At 55.0% G+C, this 17,396-nt stretch overlaps 1 protein-coding gene across 2 annotated transcripts; it reads right to left on the reverse strand.

The window, feature by feature from the left end:
* Window positions 1–834: 834 nt before the first annotated feature.
* On the reverse strand, window positions 835–17,377 carry TGM1 (transglutaminase 1). Of its 2 annotated transcripts, XM_047075527.1 has the most exons (15): window positions 14,964–17,377; window positions 13,984–14,313; window positions 13,668–13,856; window positions 12,431–12,679; window positions 11,933–12,051; window positions 11,718–11,825; window positions 11,091–11,265; window positions 10,572–10,710; window positions 10,337–10,440; window positions 7,432–7,520; window positions 6,728–6,881; window positions 6,339–6,620; window positions 6,055–6,215; window positions 5,545–5,681; window positions 835–1,238 (listed from the first exon to the last, which is right to left on the reverse strand). In XM_047075527.1, exons 2-15 carry the CDS (start codon window positions 14,306–14,308, stop codon window positions 1,010–1,012), a joined length of 2,460 nt encoding a protein of 819 aa, XP_046931483.1. In that variant the 5' UTR covers window positions 14,309–14,313; window positions 14,964–17,377; the 3' UTR covers window positions 835–1,009. The 2 variants fall into 2 exon arrangements, with proteins under 2 accessions (XP_046931483.1, XP_046931484.1); XM_047075528.1 differs by lacking the exon at window positions 14,964–17,377 and having other exon boundaries at window positions 13,984–14,438.
* Window positions 17,378–17,396: the final 19 nt, after the last annotated feature.

Raw genomic sequence — 17,396 nt, forward strand, 5'->3', positions numbered from 1 at the left:
GTTTGATCTCAGACAGTACATGGGGGGCATCTGTGAGTCTCCAGCAGATGCGCTAAGAAGGCAATAGATAAGGGAGTTTAAAGTTCAAGGAAAACAGATGCAATTTGGGGAGCCAGTGGTCCTTAAGACCACGTGACTGGCAGGACTCACCTAGGCAGAGTGTAGCTGGTTGGGGGAGCGCCTGGCTGGAGGCCTGAGTCACTCTGACACCCCAAGGCTGAGCAGGGGCTTCAGGAGGACCAGGAGGATGGCCTGGAAGTCAAGACTACTGCCCAGTCTGTAAACATGATGGTTTCAAAGATTATTTAATGCTGTGAGAAAATGCTCACCACAGGTTACGCCGTGTGGGGGGTGAGGGGGGATCGGCATATGAAACACAATGTTAACGGCTGTCTGTTTTCTGTACCTGGTGGTAGTTGAAGCTTATTGTTCTTTTCTCCTTTACAGTTTTCCGTGTCTTCTGAATTCTCAACATTGAACATGTGTTGCTTTTATAAATATTCTTAGCCAAACACATTTGAAAACAAATATTGGAAAGTGGTTTTTGCTGCTCAGAGAGGACTCCAGCCTAGTTCTACCTCAAACGTGTGCCTACAAGAGGAAACTTCGATCCTTCTCACCCACCGTGGGTGCCATGGAAGGGAGGCAGTCCCGCCTCACTCCAGGGGCCTTCAGAAGGGTTTTTGGTCAGTTAGAAGCATCCTGGAGTGGGGAAAGACCAGTCAAATGTTCAAGGTCGTCCTGACGCCAAGCAGGCACTGTCTCAAGAGCTGCTGCGCTGGCAGCAGGGACAGACGAACTGGTAGATGGACAGAACGGTTTCATTAAAAACGGTTCATTAAAAAACAGTTTATTAGCATCTGTGCTGCCCAGTGCAACTGAAGAGCGGCCCCCTTCCCAGGTGCCCCGGCCTCCCCAGCTGAACCTACGGAGAGCAGCTCTGCGCTGGGTCCCTGCGAGGCAATGTCCTTGCTCCTCTGACTCCAGTCCCATTGCTCCTGGCCAGGGGTTAAGCTCCACCTCGAGATGCCATAGGGATGGTCTCCCCTGAGTGACTGTTGCCTCCAGCATCTGAGAAGAAGCCTCCGCTCCCAGGGGCCGGAGCCACGTCCACCTGGATGACACCATGCACCTGGGAGAGCTGGGGGCTGTCCAAGCTGGCGATGAGCTGGCGGGGGCCTGGTCGCACAGGCACAAACTTCTGGTGCAGCGTCACTGTCTCGTTGCCCCCAATGTCCCTATGGGCAAAGATAGAGTCATGGACCTGGGTGACTGGGGGTGGAGTGGGGAGGAAGGACTGATGGGGCTGCCAGGAAGGAAGGAGCAGAAGGTGGAGCCCTTTGGGCATTTCTGGACTCAGCTGGAATCTCCACACCAGCGGCCAGGACAAAGCCGGAGCCCCAAGGCCTCCTTGCCCTCGCCTCTGCATAGCCAGGTCAGTGGCCACCCACCGAGCTGCCTGAGCTGGAAATCTTCCTGTCATCTGTCATCCAGGGATCCATCCCTCCCTCCCCACCCCCACAAACAGCTGGACAAAGACTGCATGTTGTGTCCCCCACCTCTCCATCGCCAATGCTCCTGCCCTAACCAGACAAGCCACCCCATCTCATCTGGGGGTTCCAGGACCAAGGAAACTTTAAAATGAGACTTCGGGGCTCAACGCGGTGTTGCCAAATAATTTCAGTTTTGCCAAGAAAGAAAGTGGAAGATAATTAATCAGCCTCTGCAATATAATCATCTTACCAAAGAGGAAGGAGCATCTTTAATACTTCCAAACACTGGAAAGATGTTATCTCAGAGAAAAAGGAAAGTCCTTCCCAAGAATAGACAATTGGCATCTTTAAAGGGACAACTGTGTGTGTGTGTGTGTGTGTGTGTGTGTGTGTGTGTGTGTGTGAGAGAGAGAGAGAGAGAGAGAGAGAGAGAGAGATACATGTGTACATTTCCCCCCTTCTCCATGGACCTCTGGAAATTTAGTCCCAGACCCTCCCTCTGGGAATCACAATTTCACTAGCCTTCCAACTGGCCTCCTTGCCTCCTAATGTCCTATCTTATTTTCCCACTCTAGTTTCTAGTCACTTGGAGGTGAACTGAATCCGTCAAGGGTTTGGCTTCCTCGGTGCTTCTGGGATGAGACGGCAGCTCCCTAACCCGACACGCAGGCTCACTCTGACTCAGCCCCGCCTGCAAGGCCTCATCATCCCCCACCATTCCTCCTGCCCACCAGCCCCAACAATGAGCTCCTTCCCCTCCCCGAACTCACCTCTGTTTTCATGCTTTGCTCCTGGGCTGGCTCCAGGCCCAGCTCACACCACCCCTTGAGCACCTCCTGCCCTCAGGGAAGTGAACCTTGTCCTGCTCTGAGCTCCTGCAGTAATCAGCCTGTGCACTGTATACACTGAACACGATTGCATTTCTATCACACCTGCTTGTGCCTGTTAGCATCTGTCCTTTCCTGCCTCTGCCTGAACCCTTGCCTCTGGCCCCCTCTTCAATCCAAGCCTGCCTTGGGGGATCCACTCTGGAGCCGGACTTTGTGCAGACATCTCAGTCTTCTAAGGGAAAGAGCCAACACCCCAACTTCAAAGATGGGCTCTCCTTGGGGCAAAACATTTAGCTTGGAGCCTGCTTCCAAAGGGCTGCCCTGGACCACATTGGACTCTTTCTTCTACTGCTGTTAGCTGTGTGGTTTAGGACAAATTATTAAACTTCTGACTCTCACTTTTTGGTCTGTAAAATGGGAATGAATATAAAATGAGGGAGTGGAATCAGATGGTCTTGAAGGTGACTCTAAGCTCCACAAAGGAGGGAATAAGTGGAAGGCAGGGAGATATAGATGGTCTCCCCATTAAGTTACAGACCTAATTTCTAGACTTATTATAATATATAACTAGACATTAAGTCTATAACTTAACAGGTAGGCTATACTGTGGCCGGTTACAAATTCGCATTTTTAACTCATGTCCATTTTTCCAGAGATACAAACTTCAAGCTGTTTAGGCTCAGGTCAGCCTTCAACACTGTACTTAATTCATACTAGAATTGAACTGTACTAGATCGGAATACAGCCTTTACTTGTAAACGTTATTTCTAAGAGAAATTGCTTTTCAGCTTCCAGCTAGGAATGTCAAGATCTCTCCCAGCCCCGGCCTCAGTGTCAGGCAAGACCTGACACACCCAGGTCTGCTGGTTGAAGTTGAGCGCATCAGCTGCTACAGCTGGAATGGGCCTGAAACAGTGCAGGTAATGAAACCGGCTCTCTGACAAGGACACCAGAAATTAGACATCCAAATGAGCATCGTGCTTCACTTATGGATTGGTTCAATCACGTTATCAAGCCTTGAAACGAATTTAAAAACTCCTCTCAGATTTGTCTTCAGAGCCACGGAAAACCACACGTACACCACGTCTGTCTCTCTCTCCCTCTCCCTGACACGTGCCGGGTGCATCCTGTTCCTCCCTCACAGCCGAACCTCATTTCTGATGGAAAAGGGCACACTACCCACCTTTTCCACCTACCTTCTTAATTAGTCTTAGCTTTGAATGGCTTCAGGCTGTTTCTCCCAAGTCAAGTCTACCCCAGAAGGCCACCCTTAAGGACATTCTAGAGAATATGATTCAGGCTGTGGAGCAAATTCCCCAGAAGGGTTTGGAATAGACTTCAGCCTCCCCTGGTGACTGGCTTGGCAGTGAGTGACAACAGCCATCTGGAGGAGTAAGTTTGGAATGTTTATTAAGTGGCCAGTCACCCCACTGGGTGGCACACCTATGCTTAATGGGGTTTCCATACCACAGCCTTTGATGTGCAAATGAGAGCAAAGTAATATCTGTCTTGGAATCTAATATATCTGAACCAACAGCCCAGGGACTTCCCCCTTCTCAATTGCTCTGTAGACCCCCGCCTGGGCTTGCAGCAGAGAAGAGCCACAGAATGTCTAAGGAGGACCTCCCTTGAGAAACCATCATCCAACCTTCTCATTTACTGGAGAGAAGACTAGGGCCTTTAAGGTGGGGGGTGGGGGGTGGGGTGTCACACAAGCCCCACAGCTACAGAGCGGGGCTGGATCTCCCCATGCTCAGCACAGGGGTCCTGTTTTTACTCCCAGGCAGGGGCAAGAATCAAAGATGTGGTGGAGTTGCTGAGGACAGTCCAGCTCCGGGGAGCCCTCTGAACAGGGGAAACCCTCGTCATCTGCAGGTGAGAGATGGCCACAGAGTGAGCTCACTGGGAGCCCCAAGGTGCACAGTCTAAGCTGCTGGACACTCTTGCAAGGTGAAATGGGGAAGGCACTCCTTTGTGGCATATCACGTCACGAAGGGTCAAGGTGGGGCAAGGCTCAGGATAGCAACTTTTCAGCTTTGACCTATTGGCAAAAGCGGGGGCCACCACCGGGCAGAGCCTGCTATATGTCCGGGGAAGGAAGAGGCAGGGCGGGCAGGGACCCTCTGCTTCCCCCACCCAACCCCTCCACAGGGGCCATCCCTTTCCCTCAGGCACTCTTTGTCAAAAGAGGAAAACACCTGCCCCTGTCACCAGAAGTCTGATCTTAAAGGTCAGCCAGCCTCTGGCCTTCTCTGCTTTCCCTCTGTGCTATTCCAGGGAGGGTCACAGCAGCATGTGTGGCTCTGTGTCAGAGATGACAGCCAAGGCCTAGGCACACAAGCGCTGGGTGTGCCCTCCCTGGGTGCAGAGCCTCTCTGAGCCCGGGGTGAGGCCCAGGTGGGCTGGCAGAGGACCTACGGGACAGGGCCCTCTCCTTGGGAACCGCTGCTCAAGCCCTCCTGGCACAAACGAAGCCACAGGCCTGAGAGCCTGCGTGTTGGGTGGGCCATGGTGGGAAGAGCAGAGTCTGCCCCTTACGGGCTGGGAGACCTCATGAGACACGGCCACCAGCTTCCCTGTCATAAAGCGGAGGTGACGGTAGCAATAATCAAAGTAAGAACTACCAACAGAGGCTCACGTTGTGCCAAGCCCAACACCAGATGCTTTATGTGCATAGCTCACCGAATTCTCACAACCGCCCTTGGAGCCAGGGACGGTTGCTATCCCCACTTTCCAGCTGAGAAAACAGGCTTAAAGGAGATAAGTCACTTGCCCAAGGGCACATAGCTAGTGAATGTTGGAGCTGAGACTTGAGCCTAAGTTTTCAGGATCCCAAAGCTTTGCTTTTAATCATACAATGCTCTCTAATGTACTTTAAAGGGTTTTTTGTGGTCTGCAAATGGGATAATAATCCTGAAGTGCCTGGTCAATTCCTGAGTGGCGGGCGCATGTTAGTGATGAGCTGCTACGGATTCCTAGGTGAAGTGTTGGTTCCGCAGCGGGACAGTGAGGAAGGACAGGCCCCACACTAGGCACATGGCGGGTCTTAAATGCTGCTCCCACTGAACTAAGTTAGAAGGCCTTGCTGGCTGGCTCCAGGCTGCTGTGTTGGGTCCTGACTGACTACTGTCCTGACCCAAGACAGGAAGCAATGTGGGACCCCTGGCAGTCTGGGAGAGCAGAAAAGGGCAGGGGTGGGGGCGGGGAGAGGCCAGACTCACCCCACATTGAGGATCTTGGGTCTCTGTAGCCCGGAGCCCTCAAGCCGGAAGACGACATTGGTGAGGGTTATAGGCAGCGGGTTCTTGAAGACAATCTGTACTTCGCACTCCTGACCAACCACGGCTGCCCCCAACAACTAAGAGAAAAAGAGACACCCCCCTCCGCATCAGAGACCCTGGCCAAATACAAGGGAATCATACACTCCACCAGAGAGGGGAAAATTCCAGAATCAAAACCTCCCCCCAAGTCCCACATGGGCACCCCGGAGAAGAATGGGGCTCCGCGGATGCCAGAGAAGAAACTCCCACCCACTCCCCCACTGAAGCATCTGCAGGATCGGGAATAGGAGATCTGATTTTACAGGGGAGGACATTGGGGCCCAAGAGCCCACAGCCAGTCCCTGACCTTCTCCGGAACTGGTGGCCAGGCTTAGCGTCCTCTCCCCTCCCCCTCCGACTTCCCTTAGCCCCAGGGCATCCCTCGTGCCCAGCCCAGCAGGCTGCACTCACGGTGAGGGAAAGGTCAGGGGTGCGCAGACGGAAGGTGTGCTGCTTGGCCAGCACCTGCCCGTTCTCCTTGACGTGGCCCGAGACGTTGAGCAGCATGGACCCCTGATCTACGAGGTGGGGCCGGTATTCCTTGTAGGCCACGGGCATGGACACGCGGTCCGCTGGGGAGAAGAGGCAAGGTGTCACCTAGGCCCGCTCGCCCAGACACGGCCTCCTGGGGCCTCCATGTCCACAGCCCGGGGTGCCTGGCCATCAGCGGGGCAGGGTGGGAAAGGAGCACTCACAGGCCCCTGGCGCCAGCACCACTTCTTTCTTGCTCTCCTTGAAGACAGACCCGGTGACACCGGTGTAGAAGGTGACTGAGAGGTAGAGGTGCAGCTTCACGGTGCGGCGGCTGCTGCTGCGATTGGTCAGCACCACGCAGACGGTCAGGTCCTGCCCCATCACCGCGTCCTGTGCCTCCACCTGCATCGCCACATCCTCTGCTGAGTCACGCGTGGAGTACACGTTGGGTTTGCTGCCATGGGCGGCTGCTGTCTCCACTGCCTTCCGCTCTGCTTCTGAGCCTGGGGGTTGAAGGTAAGGGTGAGGTTACAGCCACTGCCGGAGCAGGCAAGTGCTCAGTGGGAACCCTTGGTGTGGGCCAGAGCTGGCCAGGTTCGGGGAACGGTACCTTCTGGGTGTTTATAAATGTGGGTGACATCATCTCGCATGTTGGATCCAATGGCCTTTGTTATGATGAGCGTACCAATGGCCTTCTCTTCCACATACACGATCTTAAAGCTGCCATCATCCTGTCGCTGCCAGTAAACTTTGTCACTGTTGACCTGTTGGGGGATTGTGGGGGGTGTGAGCCAAGAATGAGATAACCAGAGGGTCTGAGGCTGGGCCTGACCCCCTGCTCCCCCCTCCCCCACCACTGACCCCCCCCCCCGCCCCTGCACCCACTGCCTTCCCCTGAACCTAGGAGCTGCAGGGAGGGCTGGATCCAAGGGTTAGGAACTTCCTGGCACAGCCAACCTGGGAGACTTTCCAAGCTGAGCCAGATGAGGCCAGAGAGAAGGGAAGAAGTTGGGAGGCTCCTTGCAGTGCATTTTGGCATTAATAACAGTAATCCCTTATGCTCATTCACGGACTTTATGACTTATAAAGCAGATTCATACCCATTATTTCTTTTGATCCTGAGTACAGGAAGCACAGCGGCCATTATTATCACCCTTTTACAGTTGAGGAAATCTAGACTCTAAATGAGTGACTTTCCCAAGGTCACACAGCTACTCGGTCAGCGGTGAAGTCAGGACCAGAGAACCGAGGCCTGACACTTGTGCTCTGGTCTCTCCAGACCACCCAAGAAGGCACCTGGAACACAGTCCTCACCTCGGCAAAAATGAAGGGCGTGTCGTATTTCATGTATACCAGGCCATTCTTGATGGACTCCACAGAGCAGGGGCCGCAGCAGAAGATGCCTAGGGGACCAGGACAGAGGTGAGAGATCCCAGGAGGCTGAGGGGATCCTCTGATCCTAGGGAGAGGCCCACCCACCCAGACCCTGGTGCCTTAGGTCAGCTGCCACTTGGTCCAACCCAGGGAAGGAACACAAAGAAAAGCACAGTTCCATTTGGCTTCAGTCAACAAGGGTGAGGCCAAACGCGGGACAAGCCGGCCTTGATAACCAAGTTATCAACACATCTTTCCTCTACTGGGCGAAGCTGGATATCAACTGTGACCCCTAGAAGTCAGGAAACCCATCCTGCATCAAGACAAACCCAGACCTCAGGGTGACTCTGTTTACTGGCTGGGAAAGCAGCCACCATTCCAGAAAGATCCAGAACAAACCCTCAGCTCTACAGCCTGCAGTGTGTCCTCTCTGTGGGGAGGTGAGAGGGGAGCTGGTGGGAAATAGATTCTTCTCTTGGCATGCTTGGAGGGTTTTCTGGAGGAGATGGGCTGACAAGGAAAAGGCTTGACAAGAGAGGGCACAAAACAGGAAGTGAAGGCCACCCAACAGGAAAGATTCTTAGAAAACACCTAACTATGGTTTCCTTTTACAGATAGGGACATAGGCTCAGGGAAGCCAAATAGATGTCAAGATCTGCAAGACAGTCAGACAAAGAAAGAATGGAAGAAGCTACTATTTACTGAAGAGCTACTCTGTTCCAGGCATGCTGCTATCCTCTCTGATATATGATGATCTCACTTAATTCCCCCAACAACCCCATCTGGTATATATTATCCCCATATTATAGAGAAGTGATCAAGCTAGAATCAGACCTGGGTCTGGCTGGCCTCAGAACCTCTGCCTGCTGTCCACCCCGTTACTTCCCAGAGTGGGGACAGGAGCTCAGATCCCCCAGTATCCCGGGCCAGGCTGTTCCAGCATCATGGGCAGTGCCTGGCTGCACAAGGCAGGGGGCACCGTTCACAGAGATGATTGAGAGGGAGGAATGCAGGCGAGGCAAGGGCTATCTGGCGTGGGGTGAGGAAGGGAGAGGTGGGGAGGAAGGCAGCAGGAGGGGCAGGCCCAGCTGCCTGGTGCTGGAATGTAAAGGTGGAAGTGGACGGCTGTTTGAGAACAGCGCGTACAGCAGGTCTGGTGTTCGAGGGAATGTGTGTGCTGTGGAAAAGACACCAGCAGGTCATGCCATCAGTGATGATCTCTTGGGGCTCGGTTATGGGGCCTAGTTTCTTCCTCTGACCTATCCGAACTCTGGCATTTTCCATCCTGTACACACAACTCATAACGAGCAACAGAACAGACAAGAGAAGAACTTGGTGAAAGTCAGAATGCATAAAGGGAGTCAAGGCCTGGTGAGACTCTGCTGCTAACCTGATGCCCCTTGCCCTGGAGAAAGTCACTCTACCTCTCTGGGCCACCCCTTCTCATGTGTCCCACAAGGGCCTGCAGTGGTCCTAAACCCAGCTCATCTTCAGTGTCACCAAGGGAGCTTTCAAAAATGTAGATCTAGGGGCACCTGGGTGTGGCTCACTTGGTTAAGTGTCCAACTCTTGAGTTTGGCACAGGTCGTAATCTTCCGGTTCATGAGTTCAAGCCCTGCATTGAGCTCTGTGCTGACAGTGTGGAGCCTGCTTGGGATTCTCTCTCTCTCTCTCTCTCTCTCTCTCTCTCTGCCCTTCCCCTGCTCATACTCTCTAAATAAATAAATAAATAAATAAATAAATAAATAAATAAGTACATCTATCCTTGGAATGTCTGAAATGTCAGGTCTGGGGTGGGACCTAGACATTTACTCAAACAAAACAAAAACGGGGACGTCTAGGTGGCTCAGTCAATTAAGTGTCTGACTCTTGATTTCAGCTCAGGTCATGATCTCACTGTTTGTGAGTTTTGAGCCCTGTGTCAGGCTCTGGGCTGACAGAGCAGAGCCTGCTTGGGACTCTCTCTCCCTCTCTCCCTGCCCCTCCCTGCTTATCTCTCTCTCAAAAATAAATAAGCATTTAGGGGCATCTGGGTGGCTTAGTCAGTTATGCATCCAATTTCAGCTCAGGTCATTCATGATCCCCCAATTTGTGGGTTCGAGCCCCAGGTTGGGCTCTGTGCTGACAGCTCAGAGCCTGGAACCTGCTTTGGATTCTGTGTCCCCTCTCTCTTGTCCCTCCCCCACTCACACTCTGTCTCTTTCTCCCCCCAAAATAAACATATAAATAAATAAATAAATATTTAAAAAAAGAAAGAAAGAAATAAAACCAGAAACATCCTGAGAGAGAATAGGGAAATTTTATATTTTATCTTATTCAATTCTGTACTTCCCCCCAACTTCCAAACATGTACTACTTATGATAATGACCTTTTTTAACTTAAAAAAGATAGATAAATAAAATGGTCCTTCGATTAATTACCCCCAGGATGTGTAAGTAAAAGAGCAAAGGAGAAGAGCAGGTGTGCTAGGGAGGAAAAGCTCTCACCAAATTTTCCTACATCTTTTGCCTTTTGAGCCATGTGAATATATTAGTCATTGTAAATAAAGAAGATTTAGGCAAATAGAGAGTTATGCGGAAAGGCAAAAATAGTGAAAGGCTGGACAGTGATCCCATTGGTGAGCCTGTTTAAAGAAACACTGGGGTCTATAATAAACTTCAAGAAAATAAACTGAATGTGTAACATCTCTAAAAAAAAAAAAAAGAAGAAGAAGAAAAGAAACATGGGGGTTAAAGGGCCAGGTTCTACCACCCAGATGGTGCTGACACTTGGGGCTTGTTACCCAGGTTGGGAGATGGGGATGGGGCCAAGGGGGGCACAGGAGCCAGGTGGGGCCCATCTCACCGCTGCTGGTTTCCTGGGGTGTGGCATCCACCACCTGCCACCCACCAAAGCCAGAGGGCAGATCTGGCCTCTTCATCCAGCAGTCGTTCCACACGTGGAAGTTCCTGGATGGACACAGAGGGAGGGCTGGGTCTGAGCAGCCTGCCCAGGGCCTCCCTATGCCCTAATGTCCAAGTCTTGGTCACCATCCCTTGGTCACCAAGGATGGGCAGCCCAGCCCTGGTCCCAGCCTCACCAAACAGAATCATGGTTCAGGTGCTCGAGAGGCTTCATATTCTCGTCAAAGTAGATGTCCATGGTGAGGGATGTGTCTGTGTCATGTGCCGAGTTGAAATTGGTGACAGTGCGGGTAGCCAGGCCCAAGCAACGCAGCACTATGGAGGAGCCAGGGTTAGAGGTCAGGGCCCCGGTAGGAGTGGGGTGGTGGGCAGGTGAGGTATCACGTGAGGAATAGCAGGGGGACAAGGGCTACTGGGTTGCCAAGCTGGGTCAGGGCTCAGGAGGCCTTTGGGCCAGGGAGCGTTGGGGGTTAGGGGAAGCCAGGCCACCTGCCTGGCCTTGTCCCTGCCCAGTGCTTCTCCCTCCTCTCCCCTAGGCCTCCCTAGGTAGTTAACACTAATTAATGATAATTAAGGTCAGCCTACTGTCCACCCCCCACCTGTCCCTGCACTGTAGCCACTGCTGGGTGGGGTTCTGGTTTCCTTCCCTCTTCCTTGTAGGGCCCAGGCAGCTCCTGTCCCAGTCCCTCCATTACCTGTTGTGGTCACACCGGCGAAGACCCAGCACTGGCCATAGGGGACGGAATAGCCGGTGTGTAGGTAGCTGAGTAGGATCTCCACACTGCCCACCCAAGCTGATGGGTTGGTGCCTCGGGAGTAATCACCAGACCAGTTTCCAATCAGGACCCCATTGTCATCCAAGGAGTTCACCTGTCCAGGACAGGATGGAGTTGGGTGGAGTTGAGGGAGAGGCTCAGGGCCTTCCATGTAGTCCCCAGCCCTGCCCCTGCCACCACCCCTTACCCCTAAATGCCTCAGAATCTAGCCAACCTGAGCCCCGCCCAGGCCTCCCAAAGACATCTGCCCCCCCCCTCCACTCCCTACCCCCCCACTGCCGGATCTGACACAGTAATGTGAATCCTGGGTGTGCCAAGTTTTGGGTTTGGCCCTACATTCCACAAGAGCTGGGACAGAAGCCAGAAAGGGTAGGGTGGGGCCAGGCAAGGAGAAGAGAGGGAGTGAGACCCCTCCTACAATACCCTTTGCAAGGGCAGGACAGGGCTGAGTTCCTGGAGAATCAGAAAGGGCAGGAGCAGGGGGCAGGGAAGGTGGGAGGCAGGAGGCAGACACGTCATAGCACTCAGAGATGTGCGGGTGCTCACCATGGCAGAGATGACCCGGGAGACACTGACCGGGTCCCCGCGGCCTCCATATGGCATGCCCCGCCTGTCTAGGATGTACAGGCAGGCATCCAGCACTCCATGGTCAAACTGGAGGGAGGGAGGGCAGAGGTGACCCTTAGGTCAGCACGCGCTTCCTCACCCCACCCCACCTGCCTCTTACTTCCCCAAGTGCACGTGGCCCTGGCCAGCCATACCTGCCCATAGTTCCAGGTCCGCTCGCCAATCTGCGCTTCAGTCCCATAGTAAATTCTCCCGGATTCATTAAGCACGTACTCCTGTCGCCAATCCTCATGCTCCACGTACACGATGTCCTCTGTGTCCCCAAAACACATATGCCTGGTCCCCTCTAGACCTCTCCCTGGGCCCCACCTGCCCCTGGGCCAACTCTAGAGGACTCCTGTACACAGAGCAGGAGTGGGGACACCCCTAGCCCGACAGCACTTCTCCCTGGAAGGTCAGGGGGAGCATGACAGAAATGGTGGGAGGAAGGTGGCTGTAACCAGGGCCCTGGAGAGGTGAGGCGATGTGACCTTGGGCGGCCACCATTCTACACCGGAGCTAGGTCCCCTCACCTGAACAATAGAAGGCCGGCTTCTACTAGGCACATAGGCACCTAGCCAGATTCGAGGAAGGGGAGCTCTGAGCCCCCCTCCTTCCTGTCCACGCCCTGCTCCTGACTCCAGCAGGCTCACCTGGACACCATGGATTGAAGAGGATGTAGATCTCGTTGTGGGGGTCAAAAGGCAACAGGAACTCGCCAGCCTCTGAATGTGTGCGGACCGTGAATTGAAACTTGCCGATGATGGCGTTGGGGGAGGTGTGGACACGTAGGTCCAGATTCTGCCCACTGGCCTTGGTCACCTGGGCTTTCCAGCCTCCGCTGCCCCCCTTCCCCACTGGGATGATCACGTGCGTGCCCTTCCCCACCTCGGGGCTGTTTCCTGGAGCAGGAGAAGCAGCAATTAGCTGGTGAGGCTTCTCTGAGGGGAGATAGAGCCTTGGACTTCTCCCAGCCCAACCCAGAATGTGTATGACACACATCGGTGTGTGTGTGTGTGTGTGTGTCCCTGAGTTGGGCCATCACCTTAGTCTGTGACAGACTCTGAAAGCAGCTCTGTCCCCACCCGATGCTTGCCCACATGCCAGGGCAGAGCAGTCCAACATCCCAAACCTGTTCCCCTGACCCTGAACTCAGAGGTGGGTAGAAGAGACAAGGCCACCGTCACCGTCTGCCTGCCTGCCTGTCCCAGTGCCTGGGCTGGAGGGGCAGAGCTGCCCTGGCTGGGTTCGGATGCCCCTACCCCCTGGTGAAAGGGCAGCCCAGATCCTGAAGGCCAACCCTGCCTACCCCCTGGGGCTGAAGCTTCCAGAGCCTTGAACATCCCTGGTGGCAGTGGTGGGGGTACCTGGGAAATTAGAGGCTGGGGTGGGCACGGCTAGGCCTTAATCAAAGGGTATGAGGAGTCGCCCGCCCCCGGCAGCAGCATAATCACCAGCCTGGGCAGTCAACGGCCACTAAGCAACGCGGTGAGAAAGGCACCTGCCCTGGGTCATGGGGACAGAGAGACAGAGTTGGACAGAGAGGAGAGAGCCAGCCACACCCTGGGGAAGGAGAACAGACCCAGAAAGAAAGACACACAGAGGCAGCAGCAATGAAGGAGTAGCTGAAGCAAGCACCTGAAGAGAAAGTATTTTGAGACAGACACCCAGGAGCCCTGAAGAGGGTGAGCTTAGGAACATGGGACACCAAGACCCTCCCTGAGACACACTCCTGTGCTTGCACCTGTCTTGTCTGGCAGAGGTGAGAAGTGGGGTGAGGGTAGGAGCTTAAAGATGTCCCTCTGATCCTAATACCAGGGCTGGAGGCCCTGCTAGCCAGCACTCTCCAATTCTTGGGCTTTCACCCTCCCCACTGCAGGCCCCACTGACCGATAAGCAGCTCCAGGGCAACATGATCAGAGGACTCATAGGGCCGAGAGAGGTGGAGGACCATGTCGAAAGGCTGCCCACGGCGTAAAATCAGCTCGTCGTACTCAAACTCATCTGTGTGGTGCTCTCGGCGATTCTGGTCCGAGCGTGAACTCAGCAGATCCACACCGGTCACCACCAGCATGCCCTCTGCAAGGCCACAGCTCTGGGTCAGCGAGGCCCCATGGGAAGCCCAGGCCCCCAGAGATGTCAGGATGAGTCTCAGGCCCCATTAAGGCCTTTCAGCTCTCAGATAAGGTGGCTAGGAGAGCCTCACCTCTGATGGTGCCGTCTCCAGCTGCGTTCACACCACTGGCCCGGGAGCCAGGCCGGCGGGAATCTGAGCCCCGGGAGTCTGGTCTTCGACCCCCAGAGCTGGACCCTCGACCCCTGCCAGACCCTCGGTCTCCGTGGGGCTCAGGTCCCCAGTCAGCATCTGTTTCATTTCGGCATGAGCAGCAGCCGCAGCAGCGAGCCCAGAAGGAACGGCCTCCTCGACGAGATCGTCTGTCCGGCTCCGGCTCCGGCTCTGGAGAAGGTGTGGTGGGGGGCTGCCAAGGGTTCCCGCCCCAGCGGCCCACATCTGAACGAGGACCGTCCATCGTGCCTGTGTGGAAGAGGTAGGGAGGCTCTTATCACCCACTCAGACTTCCTGTACTCAGAACGCTCCATCTGGAGAGCTGGTTGGAGAGCCCAACCAGATGACTGAGATGATCTGATCTTGCCCCAGAGATTCCCCCAGACCCATCCAGGGACCCTCCCCAAAGACTCCCTTCAGACTCACCAAGAGAAACTTCCCACACTGCAGAGAAATCTTTCCCCTCTTACCCCCACAGCCACATCCACCAAACTAGATGACCCACTGAGAAACCTGCTCTTAAGGGCCCATCCCAGAAATGAATAGACACTTGTCACAGCCTCGGGACCCAGGGCACAGACCATCCCCGAAACCCGCTCCCTCCCACCTGCCAGCTACTCTGCCTAGAGGTCCACGAAGCTGCCTGCCTCTAGAACCCATTCTTGGCAGAGATCCCCCACCCAAGGCTCCTTGTAGGAGATGGGCAGGTGATATGCAGGATTTGGGGTCCTTGGCATTCCCATGTTAGGTCAAACACCCACGCGGAGTGGCGGGTGCTGCGGGTTCGGGAGCCCGATGTCCCTGGGGCGCGGAGCCTGGGCGTCGGGGGCAGCCTGACCTGGGCTGGCAGGCTCCGGCTGGCCCACACCTCACCTTGCCGGGGCCTGCCAGAGCCTCACCTGGCGGCGGTGGTGGCGACAGCAGGGCTGAGTCCGGCAGCCGGGCTGGGACAGGTTGGGACCGCTGGGACCCAGGACGGTGGAGGAGGCACGAGTGGAAGGTGTGGGACGGGCAGGTAAGTGGTTTATGAGGGGGGAGGGCGGAGCCAAACTGCAAGGAAGGGGAAGCCTGATTGCTTCATCCCCTCACCCTGGGGAAGAGGCCCGGCCTCTGGGGGCTGTCTCCAGAAGTAGGGGCGGGAAAGGAGACCTGGCCGCATCCCCTTTCCCCTTTCGAGGAACTGTGGAAATGAGCCAAAGCGGGGCGGGGCCGGGGTCTGTCAGGATTCAAAGCTGTGGTGAAAGTGGAAGGCCTTGTGAGACTGCCCCCACGGACAGACCCCACTCCAGGCTGGTTCCTGCCAGACTGGTGCACAAGGGGCCCCCTCTCCTGGGTGAGAAGACCCCACAGCCGTGGGGCAGAGTGTCCCTTCACCCAAGCCCCTAGGCAGTGGGCCCCCTGTTCCCAAGCTCACATTGCCTGCCTCTGCTCTCATAAGACCCCGGGTACCTCTGCCTCTGCCAGGGTCTGGTACAGCCTGGGCCAGGCTCAGCCCTGTGAAACTGGCCCATGGGCCTGGTCCTGCCCAGGGAGGTCCTGGGATCCGAAGCTGCAGACTGGTGACATCAGCAGCCAGGCCCTCAGACTGGCTCCACCAGCCAGCCCCTGACCTGCCGGCTCTACCAGATCCTCTGATCCCCCCCACCCATCTGTCCTTCCTTCTTCCTCCAGCTGCTTCACAACCCTTGGCATGAATGAACTGCCCCCAGCTTCCTGTGTCCCTACAAGCTTGGGATTGGCAGGGGCGGGGGGCTGGGGTGGGGTGGGGAGTGAGGGTCAGAGTAGCAGCAATTTCTTGTTTTCTGCCCCCAGCCTGGGAGCTTGGGGAAGGTTTGGGCCCTCGCTCTGAGGCTCAGGTGGGAAGTGAGGCCCTCTCCCTAGGCTGCAGACTACCCCTTTTCCCTCAGAGAGGGGTGGCTGGTCAGCTGGAGTCCAGGATTCTCCAACCTGGAATTCTTCCCAGAAATCCTGACCGACCGGCTCCAGGCACCTGCCCTGTGTGTATCCCAACTCCACCCTGGCACTGGAGGAACACCAGGGATGCCACTGAGGGAACCCTAAGGCAAAGAGGAGGTCAGACATCTCTGGGAGGCTCTCCTAAAAGTTCTTTAGGAAGGTTGGGGCCATTTCTTGGGGTCTCTTCCCTCCATCCTGCTGTTGTCCTTGCTCTGCCCATAGGCTACTGAAGAGAAGACAGTGAAAACAGGGTTGGCAAGAAGACACATGGAAGCTGACTAGAGGAGAGGCTGAACTTGGTGATGCATCAGGCAGGGAGGGGCCTTGGGGAATGGGGACTGAGACTCCAGGACCTGGCAGGGAACTCTCCACACCCACAGTGACCTTTCCCTGTCTAGCTCCAAACCCCTGACCTGGCAGAGGGTCTGTCCCCACCTCTAACACCCGCAAAGGATGTTTTACACAAGTAAAAATCAAAATCCCAGGCAGGCAGGTCAGTCAAAGGGCTTTGTTGAGGGGCTGTATGTATCACCATGAACATGGGAAGGGGCAGGGCCCTAAGGGACCGGATGTGTATGAACATTTCCCAGGGAACCAGAAAAGTATCTTGTCACTCTCTCTTTTGTTTTGGTCTTCTTCCCCACCTAGCCAGATTTGACTCAGTGCCCTAACCCCTGAGCCGCTCCCCTCTCCTCCCTCCAGGAGGCTCAAGTGCCTTGGGGCTCTAAAGTCAGGACAAAGGGTGTGTATAGCAGGGCACCATGGGAACAGATACCCAGCTCGGTACCTCGGGAGCTGAGGCCAGTCTTTACCTATCATCCCATATCAATACAGAAGAACGGACACAAGTAGAATCCCAGACCAAGGTGCAGAGACGGATTTGGTGCAGTTTCCTCATCAGTACAATGGGCCTCACCATCTCATCCCTAAGCACTTGTGAGGGTCAGCTGAGATACAGTACTTTCGAGGGCTGTTCAACCGCAGAATGCTACTCATGAGGATCGATACTATAGTCACCAGAGGGCGGAGCAAAGGCACCCTGACCAGCTCCTCGTGGGAACAGCCCTCTCAGCTGTAGTGAATGAGCTGGGGCACAGAGGGCATCTGGAAGGGGCAGGAGTCATGGGAGAAACTTTTATGAGTCCTTCTAGTTGGCGACTTACGGCTGCTTTGTAGCCCAGCCCCAACCAGAACCTGGACCCAAACTCGATTGCAGCCCCAGCCCCAACCAGAAGGTAAACTCTAATACAGCCCTTGCATTTAAGGCATCTGGGGCAAATTCTGCCCCAGAACAGAGACTCTGATTCCCCATGGGAGGAAACAGCAGGACCGAGCATGAAATGAAAGGGTGAGGATGAGGTGACACACCCTAACTC

The sequence above is a fragment of the Lynx rufus genome, unplaced genomic scaffold (assembly GCF_022079265.1).
Source record: "Lynx rufus isolate CCGP_SWC_20201006 ecotype Redwood Valley unplaced genomic scaffold, mLynRuf1.p SCAF_13, whole genome shotgun sequence".
NCBI lineage: Eukaryota > Metazoa > Chordata > Mammalia > Carnivora > Felidae > Lynx > Lynx rufus.

Excerpts from the sequence above, each read along its gene's own strand:
- TGM1 (XM_047075527.1), bottom strand. The coding sequence starts at position 14,308 with ATGGACGGTCCTCGTTCAGATGTGGGCCGCTGGGGCGGGAACCCTTGG. Across the intron at positions 13,857-13,983 it reads TGGAGACGGCACCATCAGAG|AGGGCATGCTGGTGGTGACC; the intron begins GTGAGGCTCTCC and ends GTGGCCTTGCAG. Across the intron at positions 10,711-11,090 it reads CGCCGGTGTGACCACAACAG|TGCTGCGTTGCTTGGGCCTG; the intron begins GTAATGGAGGGA and ends GCTCCTCCATAG.